Source organism: Pleuronectes platessa, chromosome 8 (genome assembly GCF_947347685.1).
Source record: "Pleuronectes platessa chromosome 8, fPlePla1.1, whole genome shotgun sequence".
Classification (NCBI taxonomy): domain Eukaryota; kingdom Metazoa; phylum Chordata; class Actinopteri; order Pleuronectiformes; family Pleuronectidae; genus Pleuronectes; species Pleuronectes platessa.
The window spans coordinates 21,562,981-21,584,654 of NC_070633.1; the positions used below are offsets into that span (position 1 = coordinate 21,562,981).

A 21,674-nucleotide genomic window follows, 5' to 3' on the forward strand; every position below is an offset into this window, starting at 1 on the left:
AAGAGCCGCGTGTGCTCTTTTTGAAAGCCTGACCTGAAACATCCTCACCCGGTGGATTAGATTAGGGATGTATCTGAAGAACAAATTACATTAAATCTCTTAAGATCTATAAAGGCCCATCTTTAACATGTAATGGCACCCTCGCACTGTAGCCACCATAAGAATAAAGAACGGATGATATCGCCCGTGACTATGTACTGAGAAGAAGAGCTGTATAAAAATGATTCCTCCTTTATCTTTATAGGCATGTCTGTGAAGTTAGGGGGATTTGGTTGAAATGTGCGACATGCTAGCTTTGGCTCCGTAGAACCATTAGTGTCAAGGGAGAAGCAAGGGAACCGACTCTGAGGGGGCTGGTGACAAAGAGAAGCTGAATCTATTTTTTTTTTTTTCCCCGACTTCCTTTGATTGTCATAGCTCACACTTTAATTCCTCCTGGATATGGATGAGCCGTGGCTTTTTAAGGATTAAGATTCATGTCGTTGTTAAATCTCTGCGGGAGGGAAAGGGAGAGCATGATGTGGTTGCACACTGTCCGATTTGTGGGTTTAGAGGTTTTGCGGTCTTGGGTTTGGAATGATTTCCCGGTCAACGTGTGAGCGTTCATCAGAAATAAACCGAATCCCGTTCTCTTGGCGTATTCCACTCGAAGGGATCCAAGACTGCTCAATTAGCCGGAGCAGGCCTCTTTTATTTCTGACATATTCCTTGGCCTCCACCTCTGGAGAATATCTCTCATCTATCTCTTAGCTCCCTGTGGGCGTGTGCCTAAAGCTGGAGTCTAGGAATGGAAGCCCCCACTCTGGGCTGCACACTTCTCCATATTCCCTTCTTCCATCCGCAGATCCAGAGGGTTTCACTGCTCCTAATTGATTTCAGGCCCCCCTCCCTTCTCTCTCTTTCTCTTTCCCTCTCCTCCTGTCTTTCCGTCTGTCTCTTCTGTTTCCATCCACTGACAACAAACATCTCCAACCCCCATCTCCCAGCTTTGTGCCAGTCAACCAGTACCCTTCCCCTGTTGAATTAGAGAAAGAGAAAAGGCACCTCACACGTTCCTGCTGCAAAAACCTGCCCTAAATTCAACACGGGAGCATTTCTAGTTTGCAGCTCTGTGATCTACTGAGGAAAATGCTGACAGGTGTCAGAATCAGGAAGGCAACAGGAACAGGGCTGTGCTGACAACACGAGAGGGGGAGTGTGTGTGTGTGTGTGTGTGTGTGTGTGTGTGTGTGTGTGTGTGTGTGTGTGAGGGAGACAGAGATGGAGAGATGAGCTGAGAATCTAGTAAGCAGTCTTAGCGAGGGGAAATAAAAAGAGGAAAAGAGGAAACAATCTCTCTGACAGGTAGGAGGGATTTTGTTCCCCTCTCACTCCCAGATAACTGTGGATGTGCCAGAGGATTTGACTGATTCTCAAACAACATTTGATTGAATTAAGTATCAAAACTCTTCCCGCGATTCGAACTGGCAACAACACGTGTCGGGATATGATATTTTTATGATTAGATCAACATACAAACTCTATACTGGGATCATCCATTTTGATTTTGATTTGCCTAATCTAATGTGGAACCCGTGGTGGAGGTAAAATGGCTGACAGTGACAAAGAGCTCAGTGCAATACAAGCATTAAGGAAGATAGAGTGCACACACACGCACGCACACTAACACACACTCACACACACACACACACACACACACAGTATGCTCAAACATACCAGAGAATGCGAGCAGGTGTAGTGAAGTCTGTGATGAAGAAACCAAGATGCAGATTTTGCCTTTGAGATGTCGAGTTGTGGAAAGAGAAAGACACAAAATGCCATTTCAAGCTGGGTCCATCTGGACTCAATTTTTATTACCTCGCTCAATATCTAGAGACTCAATATCTTTAGGTCTGTGTAATTGAAATATACAGAAACAGAAATGACCAACATTTATTTGGTCCCTGGTAAAGCCGAGGAGACGTTTATCAGTCAATGTGAAAGTTTGATTTCAGTATATTTCACTTTGTTAACCTGTTTTAGCTCTAACAACAGTTTGCTCGAAATTAAAAAATTGGCAGGGGCCGCACCTCCATAAGTTGTTGTCTTTTGTGAGGTCTCACCACATAGATCAACAATTGAATATTTGATTTAGCATTTATTTTTGTAATAGCCGCTGCCTTTCACGGCGAAAACAGGGTTTTGTGATGTAACTGGAAATTGGCCAGTTTTGGCTTACACCCCACATCTGGCCCCCATACCATGTGGAATGATGGCACTTAACCAGTCTGCTCCTGTTTGTCAGATCTGGGCAACAAGTAAACCATAGTAATAGCGCATGTCAACTAAATGTGCAAAAGGTGGCCCAGTTTAGTTTTGTTCTGTTCTGGGCCATATTCGCCATTTACCACATGGGTCACTTCAGCTTCACGGTGAGAGCGAAGCATTATTGGCAGATGTATTTTTTTATTTGTGGGCAACTTAAAGCTCAGATTCATTTTGTTTGGGCCTCAAGACCTACTGCCCCATTACCTGAAGTGGCCCACATCAACATGTATGCTCTCTGAGCAGGGACCAGCAGTCAACCCTCCTCCGGCACCTGAGCCCCGTGGAGCACTTCCACAAGTAAACTAACAAAACTCTTCCAAAATCCTGCGCCAGCCTTCCTCTTCAGTTCTGCAGTTAACTCCGAGAGGGAATAAGTTAGGAGATGTGAGGAAAGACTTAAACCAACTTGACATGTTTTGATTCTCTGCTAAGTTTTTACAAGCATTGCCTCCAGCTGATCTTCTTGAACTGCACAACACAAACACAAAAAACACATTGCACAAGATCTTCATCTGCAGCCCAGACTGAAAACATATAGCAGTGTTATAATAGTGCAATGGCATCCCCTGAACCCTCATTCTGCCAAGGCCCTCCTGGATATACCCAGTGTATTTAATCAGCTCAAGAGGGGACTTCTTATCTCTCTGCACTTGTCATGGAAAGCGTATTGAACATATCAGAGGGAGAAATGGGAATAGTTCATTATTTTCTAGGACTCACAATGAGCCTGATGTATCTCATTGCAGGCCCTCCACTGACAGCTCATTTTCTAGACAATCCTGGCATTCAGTTCACAACGCGGCAGGGCGAGGGAGAGACAGAGAGAGAGAGAGAGGGAGGGAACACAGAGACAGCGAGAAACTAGGGCTCCGGCTCTCCATTGATTATTCATGATGCTGTGGCATGCTAGGTGTGTTAATAATCTCCGCAGAAACCAAGTGAATCACATTTGTTTGTTGAACACCTAGCCAAACTGGGCCCCGGTCGGCAGCAGATGGGAAAACAGGGGGATCAGGATGATCCCAGGCAGAGGGAGGGAGATTAAGAACAGGTAATATGCTGAAGTTGATGGGGGCTGAGTGTGTATTAAACAGAGGAGGGAGAGGCGAGAGTACCTGAATTTGAAATGGGTCTGAATGTGTGAACAGTGTATTGAGTGTGTGTGTGTGAGTGTGGCTGCAGCCGTGTCTCTAAAGGTTAAACAGAGGAGGAGAGGAAAAAGAGAGGGAGGAAGATAAAGAGAGAAATCCTATGGGTCCGGGTCCTTTTGTGGCCGCGATTGATTCCAGCTCTTGTGTGAGGAGCCGAGGCTGCAGCCATATTTCTTAACCGCACCATTGTCTTTTTAATTCTTTGAGGTCATTGCGTGGGCACAACCTCTTCTCCTCTGCAACACAAAGCAAGCAGTGCTAAGAATGGGGGTTAAAGAGAGGGCTGCATCAGAGGAGGGACTGTGGCCCCTTTAAGCTGAAATCACATGCACCTAATGGGCCTGTTTGAGAAATAATAGTCAGCCAAAGTAAGGTAGTGACAGTCCCCCTATGAAAGTATATTTACATTTTTATTCATTATATTTTTACTAGACACATAAATATCAGTCCCCCTAAACATGCCTTATATTTTTCATAAAGATCCATGAATTAAGATTTCATGCGTTCTTCCCCGACCCAGTCCACATCCGTCTCCTTATTTTAAACCAACAAACGGGAGCGGAAGTAAATACTGAATTTTAGATATTTGAATTCTGATTTGTTCTCACGTCACCTACATCAACTCCCAGTGTTTAATATGCCATGGACGTTTTGTCCAGCTCCAGTTTAAAGAGGATTTGCTGCCATGGATTTATATTTGAACAGGAATTACATTTAAACAGTTATTTTTATCAACACATAAATGTGTAAACTCCTCCGCTCTGCTTTTTTACTTCCTTAACCCCCCTCCCACCTACGCACACAAGGGAACAGTGAACCGAAATTATTTATTTTTTCTTGAAAGAAACGGATACACTCCGTCGCTCACTGGGTTGTTGCACATCTGTTGCCAGTGCTCCCTGTGAATTTAAAGAAGTACACCTGAGGAGAACCAGGACATCAGTCGTCTCAGGTCGAGCCACAGAAAGACGAGCAGAGAAGGAGGAAGCTATGTCATGACAGGGGGACGGAGTCCACAGACAGTGAAGGTCAGAGGAAAGACTACCAGACTTACTGCAGCCTGTTGTTGAGACGTCAGGACTATAGACTGATACCGTGTGGAGTAAACAACCTGATGAGGACACACTTTACACAGAGACTAATTCAAAGGACCCTCAGTGTGTGCGGCTGGAAGTGGGCAGGATAGCCACCGAGGTTCTGCCAAAGCAAGGCTTGTATTACAGGGATCCCAGGATATCAGACACCAGGCGGCCTGCGCTCCCTCCAGGCAGGGCAGTCTGGCAGCTGGCCCGTAGCCCAGATAGCTATAATCAGCTCCATTACCTGTAGCACTGACTCCATTTAGGAGCCCTCGTAGTGGAACCATGGCTCTGCTGCAGGGATTAAGGATGCTGTGAAATTTTGCAAAAAAGTACAAACAGCATGCGGTTGCACATGCTGCATCTACACCTGCTGCAGATATATATATATATATATAACCTGGTGAACACAGAAGTGGATGGGTAGCCGCGCGCCACACAAATGCGCAGTGACTAGGAGGAGAGATTTTCTCGCCTCTATGTGTCTTGGCATGAGGCATTTGTTTTTTATCTGCTGCCTCCGTGAAAGGAAAGATTAAGAATATACTCAGCTCTGTTTAAGGGGAAAATCAGCTGTCTTCTGACAAGTATATTGTAGCCTGCAGTTTTCTGTCCGGAATACAAAGAGACATTTATCACTGCAGCTGGGGTACGGGAGGAAGAGAGAGAGGAAGGGAGGGGGGGGATCTCCTGTGTTGCAGCAATGTGCATTTTTTTTTTTTTAACCCTTATTACTTCCTCTCTGTGGGAAAACACTGCACCTCCATCCGCTCTAATCCATCTGAGACTCCCTATGTTCTACTTTTCATTTCTGTGTGTCCCCCGTTGCCTTTGCCATCTCCATCCTGGGTTTTTATCTGAGTCCTCATCACCTTTTTCCTCTCCTGACAACATTGTAACTCAGATGGAATATGTAACTGAAATATGTAAAGTTATGTCGTCCTCCTCAGTTGTGGCAACAAAAGGTTACTACCTCAGGCTCACTGCTGTAATATTTCCATATTCTGCTCCGCTCATGTATATTCAGCAAGAATGATTTATTCTGCAACATTTTATCGCCCATTGGAATGCAGGAGTTCTCTTGCTGCGCATACAGTGAAACAGTGCTCGGGCAAAATGTGCTCTCTGGATTTGTGCTCGGCAGAAGTTAAACCGAGGTTAAGGAGAAGTCATCCCGGCCACGTCTATCATTACTATCTCTCATTCACCAATTAGTGTCAGTGCTCCTTGCTGTCCCCTGGATGACCTTGCAGGGGATGAGCACACTGTGTTGTAATTCAGCATTTTGAGAAGGTCTCAATAGTGGGAGGCACGTTGTGGCTGCTGGGTGACCCAGATTATAAAATATTGATGAGAGTGGAAGCGGGGTAACAGAGAGAAGGGACCTGCTGAGGTTTGTGTGGACCCAGGGAGCCTCCTCCTGACCTTCTCCTGGCCACCGAGCTCCAACAGACCCCGCTGGCATTTTGTCTTCCAACGTCTTCATATTGGACATCCTGTTTTGTCTGTGAACACCTCTGCATTCTGTTCATTCCCTATTCGATGAATTAACACGCACACAAGTTCAGATTATAAAAAGCAAATGTTGTTAGTTGTTTTAATAGGGTCATCTTTTCTGAATAAACATCCAGGCACCACTGGTCCCTCTGAATTACTGCTGTGTGGATGCTCTGTCGTGTGCCTGTGTCGAGGCCGCTCATGTGAGACAAAGGTCAAGAGCTGGACAGGATGCAGTGTCCACATTGTGGCGGATAATCAAATTAAACTTAATTCATCAACAATGAAAACATTATTCACAAATGCCCTCTATTCAGTAGGTCAGTGCTAATAACATCTTTTCTGTAGGCTACCACACATCTTCCTGGTCGTGGGCCTACTTATCAAATCACGTCAATACATTATGTGCAATCGGGTTAGTGTGAGTCATGTAAACACAACGGAAACCGTGACTTTACTCTACTTGTTCTCTGAAATAGTCTGCAAAATCCTCCAGGAGGCTTCACCCTTGTTCCTTCTATGTATAATTAACTGAGGGACAGAACTCGCTCAGTGGGTGGATCCCTCCACCCAAATGTCACCTTTCAAACACCTCTGTCTCCCACGTCCTTAAAGTTAGAGAAGAAAGTAACGAGAGAGGACGGCTGCTGAGTTTAATGTCAGACAGGAAAAGTCCCGGAATGGCTCCTTTTAATGATGTGCCTTGTTCCCATGCAATCCTCATTAAATATGACGCCGGCGTGCACGCAGAGGACGGGGAGGGAACTTTGGCCAGACACTGCACTACCCCCCTCCACCCCCCCATCCCCCCAATCGTCTATTAAGGTCTGCAGTGGGGGTCTCAAACTCCTTTGTGTGGTCTCCGGCACGTCTCAGAAACCCTGTGCTCCTTCTGCATTCAGCTCGCGTTAGCATCAGAAAATAAATAAAGCAAGCAATCAGGTCACGACCTCCTCTATCCACATTAATGCCAGCTCCCCCCACCCCACCCCACCCCCGCCCCCTGCTGCCTGCGTCCTCCTGCAGCACTCTTGGTAGGTTTAACTGTCTATGGATTTGCAAGTGAATGTCAAGCTCGGTGTTTGGCTAAACCACAGGGCACGTTGTTCTTCGGCTGCCTCCAGAGAGAAGGAACTCGGGGATCGAGAGGAGCGATGGAATTGGATCTTTGACAACTGTCACTTCCACTCTGCTGCACCTTGCTCCCTCGCCACACATAAGGACTTTTTTTATGTCACAGCTCAGCATGTTATCATGAGTGGGCACCCGGCCTGAGAAATCCAATTACTACCACTGTGTCAGACCCCTGCCATCCTCCTTATGTATGCTGTAGTCATGTTCCTCAAATCAGAAAAGATGTGGCTATTAGTTCCTTCTCTTTTCTTTAGTCGGGGCTCCCACCTCCATCTCAGTGTGTCTTTGGATCAAGCTGCAGCTCTTCTCATGGACTGACTCACTGCTGACAATCTTCCACACAGCCTAGCGCTGGATGGTGGGTGGCTGTGAGGGACTTTCTGTGAGATTAAGTGGCGTCGCGGTGCAGACCTCGCTGTGGTTAATAATGGAGAACCTGGGAGAGCGTCGGCAGGCCTGTGCGATGCCAACCAGAATGGCCTTTGTGACCGAGAAATAGAAAGTGTCGGAAAAGGCCTCCCTCTTGTTATTTTCCTCCGCCCAGCCGGTGTAAATCTAATGCATCACTACGCGGCAGGGCCCTCGCTGCGTTTCTCTTATTTCCTTTATTTGCCGCTTGTCCCCGAGTGACGCCGTCAATCCGGTTCAGCGGGGACCAGGGAGGCCGTCTTTCCTGCTATCCCAGGGTGGCCCACCCACTCATACTGTTTCTTCACGCTGAAGTAAACCTGCCCATCACGCTACATACTACCACACTCAGCATGTGACACTGTCCTACTTTCAGAGGTTGTTAAAACGGTCGGGAAAAGGGACAAGTGGATTTTTTTTTTTTTTTCTTCGTTTTAAGAAAAGAAGAAAGAAGCTTGAAAAAGGAGAAGAGAGTCTGAACCATGGTGTTGCTTCTGCACTAAGATAAAAAAGAATATAAAACACATGGTCCTGGCTGACACAAAGTGAACATGACTCCATGAGAAGCCACATTATATTAATAATGTAGGGCCACTCTTTTGAGGCAAAGCAGACACTCGCAGTGAGAAAGGAAAATCCTGAGAGATTTGTAGATTCTCCCTGTGAGCTGTCCCCGGTTTTGGGGACATTGACCGTTGACAGGGCGCTGGAATAATGAGTTTACATAAAACATTGTTCAAATCCAGTAAATCATTAATCTTTTTCCCCAACACTTAATTAGTTGAGACAAATATGTGGATCCACAAGTAGAAAATCTCTTTATTTGATGTAGATGTCTTGTTTACTAAGGAAAAGCTCGGTGCCACAGTTTTCCATCAATCCAGTGCTATATTTGCCTGACATTTGTAGTTTGTGTTTTCTCCCAATGCTCATTGGAATATCCAAAAACCCTTATGCTTGTTTAATAGGGATTCATTGCCTCAGATGAAGTACAAATAGATTCAGTTTGGGAATATATAATTGTCAGAAAGAGATGACCTGAGGGACTCAGCAGATATAACCTCTGTTTTTCCCCCTCGCTTGTGAAATCAATGATCAGAGTGCGTAGCGCTGCTATCCCCCTGCCAGCGCTCATCCTCTCCATCATACAGCTTTCATCTATCCCCCCAACCCCGTTCACAGATGTAATTTAAGTGTCTGTCCCCCCTTTGCTTCTCCCAGACTCGAGGGTTTCCGAGCAAATTAGCTTGCTAGCTCGGTCAAGCTTAAACACAGTAAAATACGGCACTTGTTCCAGTGTATTTAAAGATGTCCTCTGCCGATGCATTGTGGAGGAAACGAGCCAAGTAGACAGCGGCAGGCGAGCGGGCGGGTTTGGCAGAGTGGGCAGATCTGCAACCAGGGCAGCAGCGGCGTGCTGTGATGATATCAGGGAGTGCATTGTACTGGTGCCGCGGGCCTGGAGCGCCAGAACACAGGTTCATTTGAAGCCCATCATTAGAAGGGTAATTTGGATGCTGAGAATTGACAAGGGTGGCATTTGCTTTGTCATTATATTGAAGTGCATCTCATCACCGGGCTACACGACACTATGACCGACGTGCACAAACACCAAGCCGGGTTGTACCTGTGCCAAATTTGATGTAATTTAATTAGTTTATGTTCACTCATTTAATCGTCCTCACTCGTACGGACATTTTCTTAAGGGCTTAGCTAATTAACTCTTATTTACACTGGTCATTAAGTACAGGGTTTGTATCTGAAAAATATAGTGCCCTCAAATCCTTTTTTTAAAAACATAAATAGACATTTGCCTTGAGGCACTCTTTATTATTGTATTATATCAAATCTCTATTATCTATTACCTAATTCCAGCCTGAGGATTTCTGGGAAATGCTCCGAAGGCCAAAATTAACTGTACGACTGCTTTTTACTCAAAAAAGGTTTTAAAAAGGTTTAAAAAATATTCTGTTAGTTACTCATAAAGGTTTAAAAAATATTGTGTTAGTTACTCATGGCTTGGTGTTTCAAGTGTGTTGCACCAAATACCCATCCAAACAAATGAGTTTACCATTCTCTCTCATTTGCCTTTGGTCACTCCTGAATTATTTATCTCTGCACGATGTTTCACCAGCGTTTCCCTTTTAACTGGAAAATATATCAAATTATGAAGAAATATAAGTCAGAGCTGCAGTTTAATTTCCTCTTTAATTGCATTTTTTTCCCCATCCTCTGTATCCTTCATATTTTAAAACAATTATCACTTTACTACTAACCCAAATTTTCCTCTGATGAATTTCATCTCTGAATTACACCCCTGATTAGTTTTTCTTGGAAACGTTATATGTGGCCACGTATTTATCTAATTTATTATCACAAAGTTATTAAGATGATTTCTTGTTCGTGTGACAGCGATACGTTTGGCACCATTATCTCGCTGCAGAGGGAAGAACAGACATGATTCGACTTCCTTTGCAATCTGCGGTTATTAGATGCATGTGCATGTTGGTGGTTTATGCATCTGTGACATGTTTTAGCCCATTTTTCTACAGGCAGATAAATAACTTTAAGTACAGTGACCAAAACCTGTCCTGCGGTTTATCTTCCGTCAAGTATTTCAAGGTCCAGTATAACATGAACATGAAGGACGCCTTCTCTCCACCACGTCTCTGCATGTTGCTGGATTGACAGTGTGGTTAAACAGTCGGGTACTGTTCTGTCTGACACGACACCTCCTCAGCCCCGGAGGCGGTGTGGTTTTTCGCGGACACATTCGTACATGTGTTGTTTTGGTCGCTGTTTGTCTTGGAAACCGGTTCGCAACCTCTACTTTTCTGTTTAGCCGAGTTCAGCCACATGCAGCAAGGCTTAGGTGTGGGTTAAATCCGGTTTAGAGCGGCTGCTTCGAGACTTAAACAGCCACCGGCTCATGTAATGTATGAATCGTGATTTTGGCTCATCTGAAAACCCACAGATCTCAGTAGATCCGACCGGTGTAAATCCTGCACTGCTTAGCGTCGTACAATTCACAATGGGAGCCGAGGGTAACGTTGTGGAGCCTTCGCAAAGCGTTCCTCACACAATGCAACCTCCAGGAGCCGGTGATGGAGGGAGCAGGGCACAGTGAGGTGAGACCATCCTCTCAGCTAAACAGGCATTTGTTGTCGGGGCCTTGAAACCAGCCCTCCCACGTGTGTCATCACGACGAGCAGCTCAGATCATTTCCACCACATCAAGCAGTCCATTGGCCACTGGTCCTGCTTTTTAACACAAACATTGCTCTGCGATGACACCGTGATTTATAAAAACGGCATAGCAAAAGCTTTTTTTTTCTTCTCTCCACCCGCTGCTGTTACACAGCTGTTAAACAGATGTTGTTTGTACCAATTTAGAAGCCACTGCATTGTTTGTCAACACCAGTTTGGAAATTCATTCTTTAAACTGGGACCCGCTGCAGAATGCACCGGCTGGGACCGGGTGGGGGAGCAGGGTGGGAGGGAGCGGACACAGTGGAAGCAAACATTTTCATGATTTGGTTTGTTAGCTTTGGGTACATTTTTAAAAGTGCTTAAAGATCAGCGAGTGTGAGACAGTTAATATTTTGTATGAGCTTTCAGGAGGATACTGGGACAGGTGACTCTCTGTGGAGCTGGGCGGATTAGACAGTGAGTTTGTTCTCGATGAATTGACTGGCACTAATGCTTAGGAACAGAACTGGAGCTACGTGAACCCCCAGCTCCACCACCCGTAGGACAGCGCTAACAAGGCGGCCCAGCGACTCTCATTTCCTCCACAATTAATATTTTACTGTGAGAGTGTGAGGAATTCCGGTCAGATCGGCAGAAATGAGAGCAGGAGATTTTCAGAGCGGAGGATTTATTTAATTACGCCAATGTACGCGAGACAGCGATGAGATGAAAGAGGAGGACAGAAGGAGGAGAAGCATAAAGGACGGGCTTGTGTGGGGAGCTGCGAGGGATGAATCTGGCTGCGTCGGGGGGGCAGAGCTTGATGTGACTGAACCAGATGCTGTGAGGAGAAGGCGAGGACTCGGTGCCGGGTAGAGAATGATGGCTTGCGTGGTGCAGCAAGGGTGCCCCCTCTACTGTTTGTAAAAACAAGACCATCACACTCCATCTTGCTGCTCCCGCAGGAGCCAGGCCTCCGGGCTGATTTATGGCCCGTGGACTGAATTGGCTGGCTGGGATGACAGCCGGGCTCGGACTCTCCCCGCTGAGTGGTGTAGGAGGCCGCTTGGCCAGACCTCGGCCTCAGCTGGCCGTGCAGACCCCTCCTCGGTAGTGGTTAGGGCAGACTAGATGTTAAGCGCCATCCCCAGTGTTGGGGTCAGGCAGGTCCAAGGCCGCACTCTGGACTCCACCAACCACAACCACTGACAGTCACCCCTCTTTTCAGCCGCCGCCATATTTCCACTTCCCCTCCCCTGTGATACTTCCATTAGCTTCTGCATCACAGGCTCCATCCCGACTCTGTTGTAACAATTTAAATTTAATCAATCTTTGCCATGTGACTGCCAGGATGGAAAATTAATATGGAGAGCAATTAGAAAACAGCCATCTCACCGTCATAGATGCTCTGGAATACCGAGATGAGAGCAGAGGAATGGACGACGTCTAAGCAGCGAATGAAAAGCTCCCGTGCAGCACTCAGAGTGTTAGGGGGCGTCGGCTCCCGGGCTGTCCTCACAAAGGGTCGGCAGCCACATTGATTCAACTTTCTGTTGATTGAATTCTTTTGCATTTTTATTCTCGCCCTCTCGCGCAGAAACTGAAAAGAGACACGAAGACAGAGTCGGTGTGGGGGTTTTCAATCACCGCCGCAGAATAATTATCTTCTCAGACCGCAGACAGGCGATATTATATAGCTTTGTCAGAGCATTTTAATATCAGAGAGGAACAAAACAGGAAAGCAAGGGAAATCAAAGCAGAGCGGTAAAGTGTATGCAGGCCACAAATAAAATATATCCCCCCCGATTAAATTGCTTTAAATTATTTTCTTTGAAACCAGCCACATCACAGTATTGTCTGCTTTAAGCTGCCTGGATGTGTGTTCAGAAGTATCTATTTTCATATGACAAGCAGAATCAGGACATTTATTGTTGCCGCGACAAAGAAAATGTCAGCGTACGGAGGAAATACAAAAAAGTCGTTTAAGCCGAAAGTGGCAGACATTCTTTGTAAAATGATTTATCATGCCACGCTGTTGTTCCAAATTCTTTAAGGGTTCATCACGCTGTAGAACCAAGCTGACTGAATTGTGTCATGCCGCGAGTCCCCGTCGCCTCGTGGCTCCAGCTAGACGATGAAATACACAATGAAGATGTTGTCACCAGAACGTGGGTTCACATTGACTCAACCCCGTCTCTGGTCCTCCAATCTGGCCTTCTGTCCCTTGTTGCTGCTTACGCCGATTTCAACCTTGAGGATGTGTGCACTAGTTTTGGAGGGAGAAGCGTCTGTGCTCTCCAAGCCAGACTCTCGTTCCATCGCCAAACAGGACGCAAAAAAAAATAACTGGCAAAAGCTCAGGGAGTTTTTTGGGGGAGTTGCCTCTTGCAGTGAACACATTGCTTCCCTTTAGTGTCGGGAGAGTTTAGTCTTCTGCCGATTCTTCTTTTTGTGCAACATTTGCAACAAACAAATCGCACACCGCAGCTGTATGACATGAAGGGATCATTATGTGCAGTGCACGAGGGTGAGATGAGCAATGAGCTTGTCAGGTTGCGGGATCCCCGCGCTGGAGCCGGACAGATCTGTCTGCTGTAACTGGATGTAAAGATGCCTTGGTGTGATTGAGAGAAACAGACAGGGATTGAATTGGCTGCTGGCAGGCTGCAGATGTGTGATGAAATGGCAGCGAGCGAGCGGGAGGGTCTTCTCCCCGCGTGGATGCAAAGTGATGCTATTCCAGGTAACTACAAACAGAAAAACATGGGCAGCACTATCAGGAGAGTTAAGCCTTTGTATTTGAAATGGCTATATTTAATATTTTCCAATGCCGTGCACATCAGTACATAGATATTTGGAGTGCTCTCTGGTGCCTTTGGACCTAGATTCAGTATTAAAGTGCTGTATGTCTGATTTGAAAGCAGCACTGATACTTGATAGGTGGATTTGCTGCCTCCTCTGCCATGAGGCTGTTTGTATTTCAAATGTGGAATAAAAAAAAACACACACACACACAGGCAGCCTCCACCTCCCGATGGAGCTCCCTCAGTAATTAATAGGTATTCAATTCTAGATAGGAAGTGTTCCCAGTGACATCCTGCTCTATACTGTACTTCAAGTCTGTTAATAGATGATTGGCAAGCTTACTTTCCTGAGGACTTTGAACACACATTCACGGCAGGAGGCGCCTTCACTGTATTTCATTCTCCAGTTGTTGACTTCCAAACCGAGCTGCTGCTGGAAAGCCATTGACTCATCTCTCACCCTCATTGCAGTTTGCTGGTTTTTCAGAATAGGGCGAGATTGTGTTTTGTCGTAGGTCGATGGCCTGTCACTTTTTGCCTCCTCCATTTTTTGTGGGTCTTTTAGACTAACATCTGCGTTTTATGAAGCTCAGAGCAGAGGCAGGATGTGTGAGGGTTAATGGCACTTGGCTTTCATGACAATGTCATTTACAACCCAGTTGCTCTTCCATTTACCCCTAAAGGAAAGGAGAGAAAATGCCATTCACTGCATATGCATGCACTGCTGAGCAGCGAGCATGCGACTTGTGTATATTTCTTTGTGCCTGGAGGCTTTTCACGCTTTAGAAAGGGCTTCAGGCGATAGAAAAAAGCCAAAGTATTTAGAGGAAATGGCATTCATTACCGAGCTGCTGGTAAATCTTTAATCAGGAGAGAAAAATATCTACTTTGTCAAACATGTCAGACATGATTTGGGGAGAAATTTCAGATTATTAAATGCACGTTTGAATTTTATGCTACAGCTTTCATGTCACATATCAAAGACACGTTTTTCCAATGGAAGAAAGTAGTCAAATTTAAGCTCTCTGAAAAAAGACTTTACATTGCTGCTAAGACTAAAATATTGACTCTCTTAAAGCGCCATCATCTATCAAAGAACAGGCATCGAAAATGGTTAGATTAAAAAACACAGACGATGAGAAATCCATTACGTAGGATTAGGAAAGGAACATGGGATTTTAAAAGGGCTTTAAAAAATACCATTGCAGTGGACAATCTAATCCAGCGTGTGGGCATGTTTTTGTGTTTTTATGTTCCTGGTACCTGGTGAGGACTTGCTGTTGTGATTACCTTATTACACTGTGATTGGATCCCTTCTGTTTAAGCTCCGTGCCTTTTGTCTGCTTGATTGCTGCCAGTGCAGTTCCTCAGACCAATCAGCTTTCATGGAAATCTACATTCATACTCAAGTGCAACTTATGGAAAAAGTCATCAGTCGGCTCCTCCTTGATTTTTTTTGTCACATCACATGATTTAAACTGTATGTTGATTATATAAAACCTTCTGCCTGTATATGCTACAATACATGTAAAGTGGCTAATATTATCTAATAGTGTAAGATGCCACCTTGCTTAAGAATCGACTACATTTTGAGACTCAATTATATCACTGCTGTCCATTGTGAGGTAGATAGTGTCCCCTGAAGCTGCATCTATTCAATAGAGAATGCCTAGTGTGTGTTAGCGTGTGCATTTCGACACACGTGATGAAAGGAAGTCTGTTTCCGCCTCCGTGTCACCGTGAGACATTCACGTGGACATTGGATATTCATCGTCGGCAGCGTTGGTGCTGTGGTTAATGTCGCCTGCCTTCCAGCACGATGATTCCCCCACAACTCCACTTCCCTCATTTGGGTTCAGACAGCCCATGATACCCTTTACTCACTCGTTCAGTCATTTAGTCACCATGTTATCTGTCAGCCTCATCAGATTACACTTTATGAGAGACAGCTCTGGCATATCTGGTCCTGAAAAGCCTGTCTCCAATCTTTAAATATCGATCCCCAGGGCCCGAGCAGAGGTGCCTCTCACGAGTGCAAGGAAAAGAAGAGAGAAAAACAGATCATTAGTGATTTTAATTAGGTGATCTGTCAAGCTGCGATTGCCAGATGTAAGCGTATGCATTTGGGTCGATGGCAATCCCTCTCACAATCCTCTCTTGTCACCTTGGGCGTGTGGAATGGAGGATGACTCTCGCTAGAAGTGAAACAACCAGTAGGGGAACACAAAAAATGTGTCACTGCGTATGTGTGTGTGTGTGTGTGTGTGTGTCTGTGACAAGTTCTTTCTCAAGACTGGAGCTGGTGGGAAAACGGCACAGTGGCATAGAGAGACTTTGGAAAACAAATTACGTTTTCCAGGGCTGAGTCTTTTGTCAAAGGGTGTTTTATAAAGCTTTGTTGTTGTTGTTGTTGTTATCAGCCTTTTTTAAGACCGGTGGAATACAAGGGAAATCATGTTTTAACGATTTGAATTAAATGGCATTGGTGAATTAATAAGAATCAGGAAAACATTTTTTGACAGTGAGAAATTGTCTTGACTGTCCTCCCTCCTCCGACACAACTAAGAGACTCAGACAAATCTCTTTTTCAGTTCAGCATTAAACATCATTACTTATTTATAACTCAGTGCCAGATGACGGAGAGAGAAACGGGGGGGGGGGGGAGAGAGACGCACCAGGCAGACAACACCGCAACTCGCCCGGTGTCTCTCTGTGAGATATCTGATTGCTCTGTTTAAACCTGCCTTTCATCTAGTGTTGCTCCGGAAAACCCAATTATACAAGAGCTGCAAATGGACTTTTGATTTAACAATACATAATTTAATTGGCATATTAGAAGTGCCCCCAAACATCCAGCTCCAGCTCTCAGCGCAAGGACTGCAGTCTCCAATCCTTCAGTAATGTTTAAATTGGGCTGTTTTTAATTAACTCTAAATGCTGCATTGTTTTCTCTTCTTATTTCATGACAGATTTGGCATAGGGAAGTCAAATGAACACCATGTGGGAGAATTAGCATCGTGAGATCTGTGTGCAAATGAGTTTTCGTAAAAGTTGAAAATCAGACCGAGCTAACAATCATGTGTTCCCTTTGTCCCCCCCCCCCCCCACAGATCCCAGCGAGGGCTTCCACTGCCAGGACGAGTGTCGCATCCTAGGCCACTCTGACCGCTGCTGGATGCCCCGTGCACAAATCCCACCGCGAGCCAAGTCACCCGAGCACGGCCGCAATGTCATCGCTCTGTCCATCGAGGCCACGACGGTGGACGTGCCCCACTACGAAGACGGCACCGCCAAGAGGACTTTTGCCACCTTCGGCAAGGATGGACCCGAGGACGTGGAGCGGGGAGAGACAAAGGGAAAGCGGACTCAGGAGTCTCAGGTGTGCAGCCCCAAGGCGAATGGAGGGGCTGTCCGCGAAGCCGGCAACGGGCGTGAGGCGGCCAGCCCCATCACCTCCCCCGTGCACCTGAAGAGCCCCCTGTCCAAACCGTCGTCTGCCTACAACACGCTGAAATGCCGCGACGTAGAGCGAATCGCCAACCACAGCTTTCTGCGGCAGCCGGAGGGGAAGGACAGTGAGCCGGCGGTCAGGGAGATCAACACGCTTCTCCACGATGGCCGGGACAAGGAATCCCCCAGCAGCAAGCGCCTGAAGGACATAGTGCTTTAGCGAGCTTCTCTATGACGCACACCGACACGCATACACACATACAGTGTAAACTCACATATATATACCCCGCAATAGCCGTGTGTACACAGGAGGACGTCCGGCCGTGGAAGTAGAGAGACACACCCGTTTGCAGTATACAATAATGAAGAACCAGCTCGGGCTGCCGATGAGGGACTGTAGTGTGCTGCAGCTTGATGTGTGCTCAAGCTGAGGCAGTGGATGTGGCTTTGTTGTAGTCGCAGTACGTTTTCCTTGTTTGCTTTCTGTTCAGTTTTCTTTCTATCAGTCTGCAATGAGTGGACAGGCAGGTTACTGTTGACTGCATGGACATGGCCCGGCGGAGCTCTCCAGCCACTTGCGCCAAAGCAGGACACGACACGCGTTTGGACAGCCGAGGTGCCGCCTCACACGTACAGTTATGCCTTTTGAACTACTTTTGTATCACAAACTGATATTTGCCTTCTTTGGTTTTTGCAGTTTGTTCTAGCTGCCAAAATCGCTCTTTGTTCCTTTGTATAGTGAGCTCCGTCAGTGTAATAAGCAACAACAGACAAAACACAGGATTCAGCTCAAAATATTCTCAGTGCATTCAGGAGCAGGGGAGCGAGGCCTTTCCGTTTCATTCGCCCCTCTCCCCCCCCCCGACTAATAAGAGAAACCTTCTCGCCGTATCCCTGAGGACATCCTGGTGTCATCAGACTGTGAGGTCTTTACAGTATTTATATTTGATCATGGATGGAGCTCAATGAACTCTCACTATCTGCCCCGCCGCTCTGAACACTGGAAGTTGGACCGACCGATCCTGGTGTTCAAATTGAGTTGTGTGAAAAAAAGACTTTTGAAATCTCCTGTGCCCAACCTTGATTGTAGCCAGTGGAGCACAAATTAGAACTTTGTGCTCTGGTCTTGTACTTTTTTTGACTTTTTGATTATGGGGCTAGGATAGAAGGGATCGTCACTCATGTCTTGCTATGTGAAACTCTGTATAGGGTTTACTATTATCATTTTTAATAACCTGTTGTTATGTGACAATCCCTTTAATGTTTTGTTTCAAGAGAAAAAACAAATAAACATTGGTGTTCAACTGAAGCTACAGTAGCGTTTGTTACACAAACACAAAAATGAAAAAAAACATATATGCCAAAATATATTTTATAAATAATTTAAAAATGTATAATGAGAATATTTAATGCTGTGTAGTTATTTTATGAGTAAGTTATACTTGAAAAATTAACTTGCTTTTGTTCATTTGTCTTTTGCTTTTTTATTGAATCTGATTTTATTTTTTGATTTTCAAATGAACTTTTTTTTGTTTATTGTGTGACCCCTGGCAACTGTTGACTTGCAGTCTACCTTGTTGTAAAGAGTTTCTTATTGGTCAGTTCTTGTGCCATCAAGTTTCTGTGTGGGCTACTAGAAAATGTTTAAAAAAAGACAAAAAAAAATTCAACAAAAAAAGCGATTTCAGCACCAACATTAGTGTGTCAGTTCAATGAGCTTAGAGTGAGATAGCAAAAGAAACCAAAAAAGATGCAAACAAAACCTTACAGATTGCAGGATGTTGCATAATCTTAGTATCTAAGGAGGAGAAAGAACGGCTCCCAGTGTTCTCCAAACTGGTAAACAGGTGTCTACCTATGGTAAGAGTCGGCTTTCCCATTGGGCCCATCCAGTTTAAATAAGACTTTTTCAGCTTCGACTGAGGGCATTCTGATGTGCAGAACAGCTTTGCTCAGCACTGCTGTCACCCTTCGCCATCTGTGTTCACATGAACTCAAAGATAAGGTTACGACCAGAGTGGTACAAACATGGCTCCCCCCTCCAACAGGCACCACACAACAGACTGGGTGGAATCGTGTTCCAATGAACTAAGGTCTCGGAAGAACCGTGTTGCACATCAGCAATGTGGTTTTTGTTGCTTTGCAGTAAACTATGTACAATGTCGAAAAATATGAATGAAAATGGACAAATTGCATACAACAAACTAGATCTTGTAGCTGAATGTTTTGCTGGTCTCACCCATGGCTTCTGGCAACATGAAAATCGGAAATAATCACTGAATGTATACAGCAGCTTATAATTAAACTATTAAATGTTCTCTGCTTTGATTCCTTGTCTTTACTCCGCTGATTTTGATTTGAAAATTGTGATGTAGAAATTGACTGTTTGTAACACTGCTGCAGCTATTGTGCAAACAGAGGATAAAACCAAATAGGACTTATTCGTGGAAACAGTGTCTAAGGTTCAGGCCTCACGAGGAGCACCTCCGAGGACAGCGCTGGCCAGGAGATGCCTTTGATATATACCCTGTGGCCAACTCTGGTATTGTAATGGAAATTAGGAAAGATATTAATATAAATATTTTGTAAAGACCAGGAAAACTGTATTTGTGTTGTGCCTCACGTGGGCACATATGCAAACCTGAATGCTTTAAAGCCAGATTTGACATGTATCTGTATCTTAGCTGCACAGGGCTGTACACAGTGTAGATTGTGTGCTCCAACTCTTGCCCCAATATCCACTGAGATCAGCCCCAGTCCATCCCCAACCCCCAAAGTAAAAATATAGATAATGGATCTATGGATAATGTTGCCACTTTTTCAGTAAACCTATCACGTTGGCAATTTGTCAACAACCAGAATTTTGGAATGAGATATTGTACTTTTGGAAAGTGGGAGTTAGCAAGCTTAGCTAACTAGGATTCATATGTTGTCTTGTTACTTCCACATCTGCTGAGTCCTGTACAGGTCTTGCACACTTGGGTGTATTTGAACAACAGTGCACAAAGAAGAGGGTTAGCTGTCAATCATGGTTCCAAACGGTAAATGACCAGACTGTCACTGACAGTGACAGGTGTCCTGTAACCTCAGTCCATTGAGTGAGTTGAATCAAAACACATAGAAACTATCAAATGGAGTCAGAGTAGTGTCCAAATCACAGATGGGGATCTCTGAGCCAAGAGAACGATACCGCCAGTTGGATCACTGGGCTCAGTTTGGGTTTGGACACAAAACAGAATGCCTCTGGGGTTCAGGTTGGGCTTTATCTCTCTGGCACTGTCGGGTTGGGACAGAACATTTCAGCTGAGACTGTGGATGCATATAGAGAGTCTGTAATAAGTCACTTGACAAAAATGCACAATCTTAAGTAAAACAAAAGAATAGTCTCTCTGGTTGCTCGGCTGTAGAGCCAGTTCACATATCAAGGCTAGGTCATGTTGCAGGCTTGAATCAGACGCTCCTCTCCTCTGTGTTTCCTTTCTTTCCTGACTGTCGCTGTAAACAGAGCAGAAATGGCAAAAAAACAAAAAAATTATGAATTCAAATGACCATTAATTAACTTGAATAATGTGAAAGCCAGCAAAGGAGGAGAAACTCCTCCTCGCAATAATACATTTATCATCTCGAATATGATGTGCGTGTCTGAGGACTGTTCTCGAAAACAGCATGATAACACATGGAGTGATGTCTATTCAATTTGTCATGATATAATGGATATAAACAGTTTGAGTCAAGGCTGGCTTCAACTCTGCATTAATATTCCATGCATCTGTTGTTGCTCTCCCCCATTATTTCCCAAGCAGACCTTGGGGAATCTTTCAACATGTTGGGGCGAGAGCATCTTAGAGTTGGTCACACGTTGCATTTGTGAGATATTTAACTTTACAGAATTCTCCCTAAAAAGACTTCAGCTAAATGCTACATGTAGCTTGTCAGAGATTTGAGACCTACATAATGGTTAATGCTGTTTTACAGGCAACCGTGTGATGTCATTACAACAGATTCCGCCTGAAATATTGATCGATTAGTCAACTTTGAGTGGAAGCTGGGAAACACGTTGAAAGGGAAGATAGGGCCGGCTTCTCTCTCGGCTCGTCTGCAACAATTTCTATGACACTTTCACTCGATAACAGCTCCACTTTCCAACTCCCCCGTACACAGGAGATCTTTCTCCTGAGTACGTTTGTATGGATTGATGAGGAGCAGCAGAGGATAGATGTAGAGGAGGATACATTCCAGCGCTGTAGACACAGAAGAAGAAGAAGTAGAAGAAGAAGAAGTGAAAAAGACACAACACCGCTGCCACACAGCTGCCCTCCATGATAAGAAAAGGAGGTTGGCTTCATTTCTATAATTAATTTGACATTCCTTCTTTACCCTCTGGTGGAGCCAACATGAAAGCTGGGCTTAAAGCACACTTGCTAACACATCCATTAGTCTATAAGGAGGATCTGGTTTCTTCCAGCTAAGTTCTCTTCTCTTGGGCAATACCGCTATTCCAGCTCTGCCCCACTCTTATGAATTACTCATGCCCTTTCAGTATTGTTTAGACCCCTGGGTCTCCATAACAAACTTGCCTGAGCCAATGGTACTGGCCTACCTCCATCTGAAGGGCAAAGTAAGCATTTAAAGAGCAGTTTCATTATCATTAACCTG

The 21,674-nt window shown here is 45.1% G+C and overlaps 1 protein-coding gene across 2 annotated transcripts in view; it reads left to right on the forward strand.

The window, feature by feature from the left end:
* The window catches only part of pcdh19 (protocadherin 19), a 54,185-nt gene extending 34,850 nt beyond the window's left edge, over window positions 1-19,335 (forward strand). For both annotated transcript variants that reach the window (XM_053429544.1, XM_053429545.1), the window contains exon 5: window positions 16,679-19,335. In XM_053429544.1, the coding sequence (XP_053285519.1) occupies window positions 16,679-17,238 (560 nt within the window). In that variant the 3' untranslated portion in view covers window positions 17,239-19,335. The remainder of the gene's footprint in view (window positions 1-16,678) is intronic.
* Window positions 19,336-21,674: the final 2,339 nt, after the last annotated feature.